At 43.9% G+C, this 11,866-nt stretch overlaps 1 protein-coding gene across 4 annotated transcripts; it reads right to left on the reverse strand.

The window, feature by feature from the left end:
• Positions 1-154: 154 nt before the first annotated feature.
• On the reverse strand, positions 155-11,565 carry ARL2BP (ARF like GTPase 2 binding protein). 4 transcript variants are annotated; one of them, XM_083625395.1, is made up of 7 exons: positions 11,359-11,565; positions 10,232-10,404; positions 8,354-8,415; positions 6,881-6,987; positions 5,769-5,854; positions 4,198-4,294; positions 155-2,795 (listed from the first exon to the last, which is right to left on the reverse strand). In XM_083625395.1, the coding sequence occupies exons 2-7, from the start codon at positions 10,267-10,269 to the stop codon at positions 2,697-2,699; spliced, it is 489 nt and encodes a 162-aa protein (XP_083481521.1). In that variant the 5' UTR covers positions 10,270-10,404; positions 11,359-11,565; the 3' UTR covers positions 155-2,696. The 4 variants fall into 4 exon arrangements, with proteins under 4 accessions (XP_083481521.1, XP_083481523.1, XP_083481520.1 ...); XM_083625397.1 differs by having other exon boundaries at positions 10,232-10,378; positions 11,359-11,536; XM_083625394.1 differs by having other exon boundaries at positions 10,232-10,283; positions 11,359-11,525.
• Between the last annotated feature and the right edge of the window lie 301 nt (positions 11,566-11,866).

An 11,866-nucleotide genomic window follows, 5' to 3' on the forward strand; every position in this document is an offset into this window, starting at 1 on the left:
ATACACACAGATACACACACAAAAAAAATCAGGTGTGCAATTTTGCTAAGGGTAATTAAATGTTACATTATTGGCCTTATTTCTGCTCCAGTAAATAGCATTGCATACTTGCTTCTCCCAGTGTCCCAGATTTACACACCCAGAGAGAGTAATTATTTACTTGGTTGTTTAATCAAACACAAAACGATAGTCTTAGTTTGCCAACAGCACACAAATTGATTCTTGGTATGAAGTGAACTTCAACAGGAGGCAGGCAAACTGTGAACACACTGTTGAAAGAAATGCCAAAAGAAGCTCTTGACGAAAGGTGTTTCTCCAGCGATTGCACATGTTTCCTTCAGAGGAGTCCTCCAAGGATTTCTTAGACTATCCAATACTGTAACGACATATTCTAAAATTCCATTCAGCCTGTACCAAAAAATCAATCCCATGCACCTCAACGGTTTTGGGTGAGATTAGAAAATGAAAATTCATTTCCTTGTGTCTCTGCTCCAAGCAGTTCTGACAAACTAGGCACTGAAAGACAATGTCTTTGAAATGGCAAGAGAGAAACAAGAAACTTCCAACTTTGAATCTGATCCTGCATTCCAGTCCGTGTTACCCATTTGCTGACCAAGACTGGATTTTTAAAAGCAAACTGCACCAAGATAAATACTGTCATTAATATTGTCAACATACCTTGCTGTGACTGTATGAAAATGCACTTCTTGCACATTTCAAATACCAACAATATTCAAAGTATAGGGACAAGATTATTCCTCGTTTACACACATGGGACCCTGCCAAAACAAGTTACAAAAAACATCCTTTACAATGCAGAGTTTGCTTCTGGATCTTGCCAATCAAGTTTCAGATCAGTGTATTGCCTAAACACATTACAGAACATAACCCTGAAAGGGAAACGTATGTAAAAGAAAACACTGTGAAAGCAAAAGTTTGCTGATGTAAAGATACCACGTTACCCCCTTCTCAATCTCCCAAGATTTAGCTAAGCAAGTACTGTGCTGTGCCATATGTCACCCAAAACTGAAACATGTAAGATGTTTGTGATCAGCCTCATTACAAGAATCACTTACCCCTGCTTCGACAAAAAGGATTTGAAGCCTGAAAGGCTCCAATAGTAAATTTCCAGGGCTCAGCCAGTCATCCTGGCCTTTCTTCCATTATGTGACTTTGGAAGAAGCCTCAGAGTGACAGCAGCACATGGAAGGTACATGCCGAGTCTTTGAGCACTCAATTACCAACCAAGAGTAAAGGCGGGCAACACGTAGAAAGTGGGAACAATGGGAATTTTTGGGTTTTGAATTCCCTGCTCCTGTTGCCTAGTCCTCCACAAGTCAAGATGGCAACAGCAGCTACACCTTTCTCAGCAAGAGTTCCACAGATTCATGTGGAGGTAAGCCAGAAACAGAGATGTGGCTGGGGCAAGCAGAGCAGATCCAACACTACTGGCACATATTACTAGCTGATATCACTAAGCCAGGATGGAGGGAGCAAGCCATCAGCATGAACCACACATGAGGCTTCCCAGGTGTCTGGCAAAGATGCAGACCGATAATGGCACAGGCAATGTTATCCATGCTATTCTTTTTTTAACCTTAGTAAAACACAACACTGATGAAATCCCAAAGCTTGCAGGTATAATCAAGCCACTCGGGACACATTCACTCCACTTTAAAAGAGGATTTAACTGTCACTGCTTTCCTGAAAGAAGCTTGGTAATTTTATTTTGGGGGTGGGGGGCTGTGATAAAAAAAAAAACCTGGTAGAGTCAGACCTAGACTTCTCAGACCATTTCCTGAGCTTCGCTGTGAGGGAGGTCATTATAGTTAAAACCAGCTTAACTAATTAATATTGCAGAACCTGGGGAACTTTAGCTCTTTTGTTTTTGTTTTTAAAGAACTGCAGCACCTCACAGAACTGTAATTCCCAAAGTTCCTTGAAAGCCATACAAGTTTGGATTTGGGTTTACAGTCCCCATCCCCCATGAAGACATTGCAGAAAGCTTTGTTCGTGCTAGAGCACATACTGCTGATAGTAATGAAACAGGGTGTGATTTTTCTTAGGAGAGAGGTTACTTTGGAAATCCCATGTTTTCTGTTTCCTTCTGCAGCTGAAGTGGGGGCCTTACAAGAGCAACACCACTAAGCCTGCTGAATGGGAAAGGATACAAATTCACAATTACTAGAGAACTGACAAATAACAGTTTCATGCTAAATATATATATTCGCATCAAACACACACGTGCTACTGTCGAAAGTCAAAATGTGGCATTCAGAACTACGCTAAACATGTTTTCCCCGATTTGTTGTGATTGTGAACTTCAAAAAAGGTTGTGCAGTTAGAACCATCCCACGTTTGACACTCATTTTCCATCACTGCTGTCCAATGAAGAAGTGCTTGTTTTCCTTCCAAGAAATCGGCAGCCCTCAAACAGACCATGGCACTAACTGACCTCCATGGCATAAAGTCCCTTTTGGCTGGCACAGCAACAAATCCAAGTGCTAAGACAGGGCTGGAGTTATACTAGTCACTGATCAAGTGGAAATGCCCAATTCAAACGAGCAGCTAAGATGAAAAATTGGCCTGCCAAGAGGGAATAAGGGCTGCACGCCTCAGCATCACACTAATCTCTTCTGCTGGCTTTTGCATTCAGGGCACCCCAAGTGGAGACAGCTCTCTTTTGGAGGCAAGAGCTAGTGTCGTAGACTGTTTGCAGAAGGCGACATGGAGGACTTGCTCAAGGGTGTCACCACGAATCCGCTGCTTAAGTCCAGGCCTCGGCCTTCTTTTTCCTAGAACGGAGATGCCAAAAATACTTCAGTTTGGTGGCATTTCTAAATGGCAGGCTTTCAGCCAGAAAAGGAAGCATTTTTGTAATGAAACACAGGGCTTTTATTTTCTGCAAGGCTGTGGGCAAGAAATTCCACATGGAATCTGGCACCTGCTGTGGAAACTGAGAATCATAACTTTCATCATCAATAAGCAATGATCCCCCCCCCCGAGCTTTTGGGTTGCTGACAGTAGCCATGGGTGAAGCCAGAGGAGACTGGGCAGGGTTTCTACTGACCAGGGCAAGTTCTGATCCTTGGTACAGCTGCCAGACCTCCTTTGACTATTACTCCATGCTACCTAGCCTATATTGCCATGCCAAGTAACCTTAGTAATCCATGCCCTCCCCTTGCCATCTTGCCCCTCTGGCCTTTGCATACCCTCATGACAACCAGGGGCACAGATAGCCATATATAAAAATTTACACATCATCTCCATACAAACATATACACATTATGTGTATATGCACACATTTTTCTTAGAGCAATATACACAATGTTGAGTTTCAACCTTGTTGAGTTTCAGATTCTGTGCATCTGCATTGAACATCCCCACTACCAAAATAAGTAAGAATTATTTTTGCAGCTGGCCTAGAATGTGGTCTTTCCCTTACAATTTCTGCCCTAACCAACCTTTTGAAACTGGCCCCTTTGCTATTTCAAACCCTCCTTATCAAGACTAAATATTAAAAGATCAGTGTTTAAGATTTCACAATAACAACAGTTCTGAATTGTTAAATGCAAGTGGTTTTGGGGTTTCACATGCATTACTTCAAACTGACTTGTTTTGGACCACAGGTTTCCAGTATTTTCCAAAAAAAAATTCTGGAGCGAAACTTGTGCAGTGGACACACATTTCACCACTAAGGTTCACTAAAAGCATTTTGAGACCCCCCCAACCCCCAAAACTCCTATACCAACTTAATACATGAATCTTGATAGCTATGCAAATTAACAAAAATGGTGTCTTATCAAACTGTCAATGAGCAACTTTTTGGTCATAATACTTTTAGTCTCAGTTTCACCATTGATAAAAAAAGAACCACCACCCCAAGTTACATTTGAAAACCACTCCGCCCCATCCAGAGTGCTATAGTTTGGTCAAACCGAAAACCAGGGCCAACCCTCTCTTCCTGAACTGAGGTCCTCTTTCTCACTCTCAGAACGCAGAAGCTGGGAAGGAGCCCCAATTACTTTGCATGCAGAAAGCCCCAAAATCAGTTTTTCGTTTCCTCACTTAAAAGGCTCTTAGGAAGCAGAACTGGGAAAGTGATCTCTCTCTGCTCAATATGCCCAAGAGTCACTCCCAATTAAACCAACTTGCCTGGCCATTCAGTGTGCGCTTTCTGAGCTTTTAAGTACTTACAGCTCTGTAATCCAGGAACATTTCTTTAAATGCAAGGAAGTCAGTAAATGTGAGAAGCATGTCAAAAATATCCCCTGCAATTTCATCCTTGTGCTGCCTGTAATTGAAGGATTTAGATTCATCATTAAAACAGCAAGACATTCTAGATTTTAAAAGGCATTGAGAAAAGATGAATTACAAAAGCTAAAGAGGAAAATGCCTATCAAAAAAAGTTGCATTTTCTCTTTAAATTAGCCACTTGCACAGAGTAATTTGTACTGAAAATAATAGGACTAAGGGGTGCTTCACACACTGTCACCAAGCAATTATCCAAAGAAAATGTAGTTCAAAGTTGTACACATCTTAGATTTTAAGCTTAATCATTATTCTGTCTTGCATCAGGGGGTGCTTCCGTCATCGTCCCCCCCCCTTTGAAAATGCACAGACAGCAGCCCACAGAAATTTCTGCAGCTTCAGAATCTGAAGGGGAGTGGGAATGCTGTTGCTGCAATCACAGCCACTTCTGCCAACTGCATTCATGGATGTCTGATTTACAGCTTTTCCTCAGCTGTGTGTGCCCAAGGGTGGTGATGGAGGGAATACTGGGCAAACAGGCTCTAAGCTGTTACTAAACAAAGGGATGGATCTGCTCGCTAAGCAGCAGAATATCCATTTAACATCAGTTTTCATTATGCAACCCTCAGAAATGATCAACAATATGAAATCTTCAAGAAGGTTTCTATAAATGGCATGGGATTGCATGGGCCTTGATCTGCAAAGGAGGCTGGGATGGGCACCACTGGCTAAGCATAGAACAGTCTTCTCTTTTTGTGGAAGTGACTTAATAGCCCATTGTTTACATTTGCGCATATCATGAACATTTGGGCCTCAGCGCATGACATATATGAATGATGTACAGCGGTCTTCTTCCTGTTTTACATTATATCTAAATGGGAAAAAGGGGGTAAGGTCTGTTGGACACTCTTAAAGGTAAAGGGACCCGACCATCAGGTCCAGTCGTGACCGACTCTGGGGTTGCGCGCTCATCTCGCTCAAGAGGCCGGGAGCCGGCGCTTGTCTGCAGACAGCTTCCGGGTCATGTGGCCAGCATGACTAAGCCGCTTCTGGCGAACCAGCGCAGCACACGGAAACGCCGTTTACCTTCCTTCCGGAACCTATCTATCTACTTGCACTTTGAGGTGCTTTCGAACTGCTAGGTTGGCAGGAACTGGGACCGAGCAACGGGAGCTCACCCCGTCGCGGGGATTCGAACCGCCGACCTTCCAATCAGCAAGTCCTAGGGTCTGTGGTTTAACCCACAGCGCCATTCTGTGGACACTCTTAGGGGATGCTATTTCACAGATGTACTGACATTATAGAGAGCTCCCTGCTCAGAGGACCACATGACTGCATTTCAGAGAAGGGCAGACCCTGGGGCAAGGAGTCTGCAGCAGAGCTTAAAATAGGTGGATTCACATCTGAGAGAAGATGCTCCCAAAATTCAAAGCCCAACCCTACTCAATAAGGAGCCTTAAGAACAAGTTAATGCAATGAAGATGAAAAAGAAATGGAAAGCAAAGGATCCAACTTACTGTAGTGACAAGGTGAAGGCAGACATGCTGAAACCAGGGATCCTGTCCAAGAGCTTTTCTTCAATGTATTTTTCAACTAAGCATATCTGAAGTGAGAAGCACTGTATTATTATTTTCCAGCTGAGGATGACAGGGAGCAAATATTGTAGCTTACCATCTCACAAAGAGGTGTTTTGATCTAGACAGATCAGGTGCAGCTTACTAGACTGTCAATGGCTGGACCACATTTTGGATCCAAATATGAGAGATGTTACAGGTAACAACAGGATACAACCAGTTAAAATATGTAGAGCTGAGTCTCTGCCTTGAGGAAGTAATTTGTTCTGTTCATTACCCTTAAGTTATAAGAACACTATGGGTCCTTACTCTGGATAGACCCACCAAAATTACTATATGTCTGAAATCAATGAGCACGACTAATGATGGGAGTACCCTGACCATCACTGGATATAACCCCCAAATTTCAGAACCCAACTAGAGACTTTCAAACTACCATAAGGATCTTTCAGAAACCACATGTGCCTCAGCAGCAATCAGTGTTGCCAGCTTTTAAACCAGCTCTTGCAGCTGTGCCCTTAACAACCCTTTAATCTGCAACAATTATGAAAACTTTCACAAGAAGCTAAGCTGTTACAAAAGATGCCATGTTGGGACAGCAACCAGCCTGGGCCCCTTCCCTCCAGTCACTGAGCAAACTTTGTAGCGGGAAAACCTTCCTGGCACAGTGAACAAAGTGATGGTACAGCCCAGAGAAGCACACTGGATGGCCAGCAGCACCCTTAAGCAACTTAGTGCCCTCCAGATGTTTTGGACTACAACTCACATGCATGCTGGCCAGGAGTTATAGTTAAAAACAAACAAACAGTGAGGGGGCACCAGGTTGATGAAGGCTGGCCTTCAGCACCTGCACTGAGGTCTCAGGTCCCTCTGAGGGTGTGAAAGGAGCCTCAACATCCTGAAGCAGGGCTGCTCTCTCTCTTATGGTTCACAGGTCACACTTGCTGCTGAAACACACAGAATCCAATTTCTTTCACAGGGTGGCAAATGTTCAAAAGACAAAGCCCACCATCATATGCAAGTGATAACGATCAAAACAGGACATATGCACTCACATATTCATTAAAAATAGGAGTGTAGATGAGCTTATTTTCCTCCGTATCATCAAACTCTTGGTAGTATTTGTCCATGAAGTTCCTTTGTATAAGCTGGAAGTCATCATCTGAAATCACAACACAGTTGCATTCAGTCGAAAGACAATGACTACATTCATTGGTGTGCTGTCCTCAGCTTAGGATCCAGTACATGATGACCCTCATAGCTGCAACGACAGCACAGCTGCAGCTGACGGTGGCCCAATCCATGCAGTAGCTTCTCTATCTTGCTAGCTCGCTAAGCCTCTGGCAGGATGAAGAGTTTCTCTCACTGACACAAACAAGGCAGAGCCTGATTAAAAGACTTTTGGCAAGTTTCACCCAGGGAACAGAGCTGGATAATGAACATATGAGGCAACATCAGTTCCCTGGAGAAGTCAGCATACACACAGTTCCAATCCTTCATCCAGAATCAATTAATCAGGCATAAATTTTGCCACTGTAATTGCAACACGGCTGTCAAGCACTTCTCCATGAAAGGGATTGACTGGTTGTTTCAAGCCACCTACTGGGCAGTACCTCAGGCACCACCGATTTATTGAATGTTTCATTGAAAGGCAAGTATCTATCAACAAGTGTGGACCCACAATAAAACATTGTGGTGCATCCCCAGCCCTCAATAGGAGCTCTCATCATGGGGTCCAGCTGTTTAGGAGCAGGAACCTTGTTCAGAACTTGATGCAGTAGGTGGAGGCAAGAAAGGAAAAGCAGGCAGAATAAGAAGAAAATTTACATGAGAACTCTGCTTCCATGTCCAAGGAAAAGAATACAAGTTCCACCTTCAGCCAGGCACAAATGCCAACCACTGAACACTTTCCCACGTGCCGATACTGCACAAAGAAGAGAGTGGTGGGTATCTATTTTATTTATTAGTTCGCTATCTCTTCTTTTGGCACCTCAGGAGCCCTCAAAGCGGCTTGCAAAATACATAAACAATAATATCATCTAGACCGACTTCCCCTCAACCTACAGTGGTACCTCGGGTTAAGTACTTAATTCGTTCTGGAGGTCCATACTTAACCTGAAACTGTTCTTAACCTGAAGCACCACTTTAGCTAATGGGGCCTCCTGCTGCTGCCGCACCGCTGGAGAACAATTTCTGTTCTCATCCTGAAGCAAAGTTCTTAACCTGAAGCACTATTTCTGGGTTAGTGGAGTCTGTAACCTGAAGCGTATGTAACGTGAAGCGTATGTAACCCGAGGTACCACTGTAGTGCTTTTTAGATAGTTCGTATCTCAGGTTGGGGAAGGTCTGGTCTAGACTATGATGTATTTGTATAAAAACCAGTGCTGACAAAATCCACCCCAGAATCAGAACTGAAGATAAGATCAAAACAATTCCTCTAAAATATCCCAGTGTGTTCACAAATAACAATAAGAAGAGATGCACCTTGGCAGTCCCTTTTGAGCAGTGCTACCTTAAGAAAAACATACCCATTATTATATCTTCTAAATAGCCAACAACAGCATCGAACTCAGCATCCGATGGTGAAGAGCTAAAATGAGAGACAGCCAAGTTGGATTCAGGTTACTATGGAAGGTGAAATACACATAAACATAACAATCCAGGGCACACAGAATAATGCTTACTGCCTTTATGGCACACAATGCCTGTATGGCATACAAAATACTTCCAGCACATATATTACTCAGTAATGTTTTCATCAGTCCTGTAAAGTGGAGGTACACTATCACCCCCGTTACAGAGAATAACTTCAAACTAAGAGAAAGAACCATTTGCCTATGGCTATCTTAAGCGCATTTGCTGTCAAAGTGAGATTTCATACCAGAGACTTCCTGGCTTACAGCTCTAAGTCTCTAAGCCACTGCAGTAATGCTTTGTTCTACCTGAACTGAGTCCTCCTCCCCAGATTCCGCTACATTCAGAGAAGCTGTTGTTTATTCAAACACAAGTTACTCAAAGAATTATTTTATGGTGACTTTCTTCTGCATTGCAGACAAGATTTAACCAAGGATAGTCACCCTGATGAGAAGCAGTTCCTTGCCTTGCCTCAGTCAAGTCTGATCTCAGACTTGGACTGGGTTCAACCTGTACTTTATCCATGAAGAAACTAGGCAAGGTTTTAGATAAGGCATCATCCTTCAGTTTCTTCTCCCTCATCACTAAGTAGGAATAAGAGTGATGTGCCTAACAGCTGATGTTCTACTGCAGGGGTGGCCAACTCACAAGAGACTGTGATCTACTCACGGAATTAAAAAATGGCAGTGATGTCAATTGTTGAACTTTTTTTATGGAGGAGGAAAGCCCTGTTTTGGGGGAGTTCAAAGCTAAGCTGTTGGCCATTTTTAGGGAGAAAGGGAAACAGCCACTCACCAACAGATCACTGGGGAGACAAACAGCCTCACTGAGTAAACTCTGTCTTCCATTCTGCAGATCGTGCAACAATGGAGGGCGGGGCTGGATTCTATTTTACCAACGCTAAGCAAAGGGACCCAGCGATCGACTGCGATCTACCAAAACCTCCTGGGGATCTACCAGTAGATCGCGATCAACCTGTTGGACATCCCTGTCCTAATGGAAGCAAGGAAGAGGCTGTTCCTAACCCAAGCGTGGTGGAGGAGACACTGTTGCTACTTGCTGCCATCTAGCCACATACAGAAGGGATAACAGCAATCCCTCCAGATCAGAATACAGTTATTTTTGCAATTCAAAAGCAGAATCGCTTTGGCTTGATTCAGGCATTATATTAAAAGTCAGGGTCCATAAAAGAGCTGGGGTTATCCACTGAACTTAACTGACAGGAAATTTGTAACAGACAAATAAAGTACTTCTATATACAGCACTTAACTAAATCATCACACAATGCTTCATTAACTTGTGGGATTTACCACCTCAAGATGTGATGATGACCACTAGCTTAGATGGCTTTTAAAAAGGAGGATGGAAATCAATTTCTGGGGTGAGCAACCTATGGCCCTACAGATTTGGCCAGGAATGATGGAAGCTATAGTGTAACAATATTTGGAAGGCATTGATCTATCATTGATCCATTACTGATCTATATCCATGAGAAAGAAAAATCTTTATGAGTCAGTCTTGATTGTAGTTTAAAAATTAACACTGAAACCAACTATTAATAAAGTTAGAAAATAACATATCACCAAGCAATGTTCCCACCTTAAAAAGTACCAGAAATATTGCATCATAAGCTTTTGTGGACTAGAGAGCCTATTCTATCATCTAGGCTCAAGTCCACAGAAGCACATGCCATAAAAAACCATCTTCTCCTAACTGTTAAAACTTCCTATTGGCTTTAACATTTCAAAGTGCAGAAACAGAAATATACTTACATGGACACACCAAAGTTTTCTTCTTCTAAAGTTTCCATCGTGGCTTTGTCACCTGTTTTATAAGGTAAACCTTTAAATACTTTAATCCTCAGGGTGTCATACTTGGCTGTCAGTCATCCTGTCTTCAATGTCAGGTCTCAAGCCTATCTGAAAATATTACACCACCTCCACATCTAGAAATAACCATTGATTATGACTTGTTTTCTATTTCCTGGAAAACAGTGGGCAACAAATGAACTATACATACAAGTAAGCAGCAGAATAGGTTTGCCTGAAACAAAAGCAACTTATCCCATTGCACTGGAATTGGTGGATCTGAAGGTATGGAATCCCAAGACTTTGGATTTGGAAACGGGCAGCAGAAATCCACAGAATTTATAGACTCACAAATACATTGTGGGTGCCACTTATCACAACTAGGGTTTGCCAGACGTACAAGAAGTCTTGCATGTTTGCAATTATCAAGGGCCTCTGTTATACGGTCCAGGAGCTTTTGGGTTCTCTTGGCTGTGAGGGGGGGAAAGATCTAGATCAGTCCACTCTCTACTGTACTAGCTTTCCTGTTGCAGGGAGTTTTTGTTGATGAGAATTATTTTTAAAAATGTAATCCTCCAGAAGTAGTTGGGACAGTTCATTTTACTACCACCTAATTCTGCTGCACGCCCAGACCAAGCTGTAAGCACCAGCACCTGGGAGAGAGTCGGGTTCAAATCGTGACAAATCCGGGTTCACTGTGACCTTGGAGGCCACTCTCTCACTTCTCCCCAAACTACTTCACAAGGTTGTTGTGGAGCATAAAAGAGAACTACACACATGACACATTGAGCTTACTGGAGAAAAAAGTCGGACATAAATACAATCAATCAAATAACCTGCTTCTGGGGTTCTGGTTTGCCATTGTGTGGGGCGGGGAGGGCAGGGGCCCTACTGGACCCAAGGTTGGCCTGACCTGGCAGAGCAGTTCCAAGTCCCTAGCCAGCAGATAGAGCCTCCACATACTGACTCAGTCTACCTCTGAAGGCCAGGAGCGAGCCAGGACCCCCGGCCTACCTAGCAGGGCTCCTCTCAGGGCCACAGGGGACCCAGGAGTCCTAGTCAAAGCCACCCCCTTCCGCCTTGGCTCCTACCTGTCCTCCTGCAGGCAGCGCCAGCTCGTCACTCCGCAGACCGACGAGCGGGACGAAGGCCTCGGCCTCCCCCATAGAGTTCGTTGCAAACGCCGCCGTCGCTTCTTTCTTTCTTCTTATTCCTCCTCCTCCTCCTCCTGCTGCTGCCTAGGAAACGGCCTCTTCCGGTAACGCACACCTACCTGACCAATCATTGTGAGGCTGAACGAACTGAGCCAATCACAGGAGCCTAGGCGGGACTTCTCTCCCGACCAATAAGAAACGTAAAAGGAGAGAACCAATCAGAGGAAGCGCGCGGGGGGGGCGGTTCTCTCCCTTCCAGCCTCACCGACCACGTGGCGGTGCCCAGTTTGGCTGAGCCGAGCAAAGTAGGCGGCGGCGGCAGCAGCAGCAGCTAAGATCCTTCCTGGAACTTGCTAAAGGCGACCCACCTAGTCCAGCATCATTTTTGCAGTGGCCGATCCACGCCTGCGGCGTCTCCAAGCAGGATTTGAGCATATTAACCCTC

Source organism: Podarcis filfolensis (assembly GCF_964270895.1).
Source record: "Podarcis filfolensis genome assembly, chromosome: 8".
In the NCBI taxonomy this organism is placed as follows: Eukaryota; Metazoa; Chordata; class Lepidosauria; order Squamata; family Lacertidae; genus Podarcis; species Podarcis filfolensis.

Excerpts from the sequence above, each read along its gene's own strand:
- ARL2BP (XM_083625395.1), bottom strand. The coding sequence starts at position 10,269 with ATGGAAACTTTAGAAGAAGAAAACTTTGGTGTGTCCAT. Across the intron at positions 6,988-8,353 it reads TTTAGAAGATATAATAATGG|ATGATGACTTCCAGCTTATA; the intron begins GTATGTTTTTCT and ends TTGTGATTTCAG. Across the intron at positions 2,796-4,197 it reads TGTTCCTGGATTACAGAGCT|GAAAAAGAAGGCCGAGGCCT; the intron begins GTAAGTACTTAA and ends TCTCCGTTCTAG.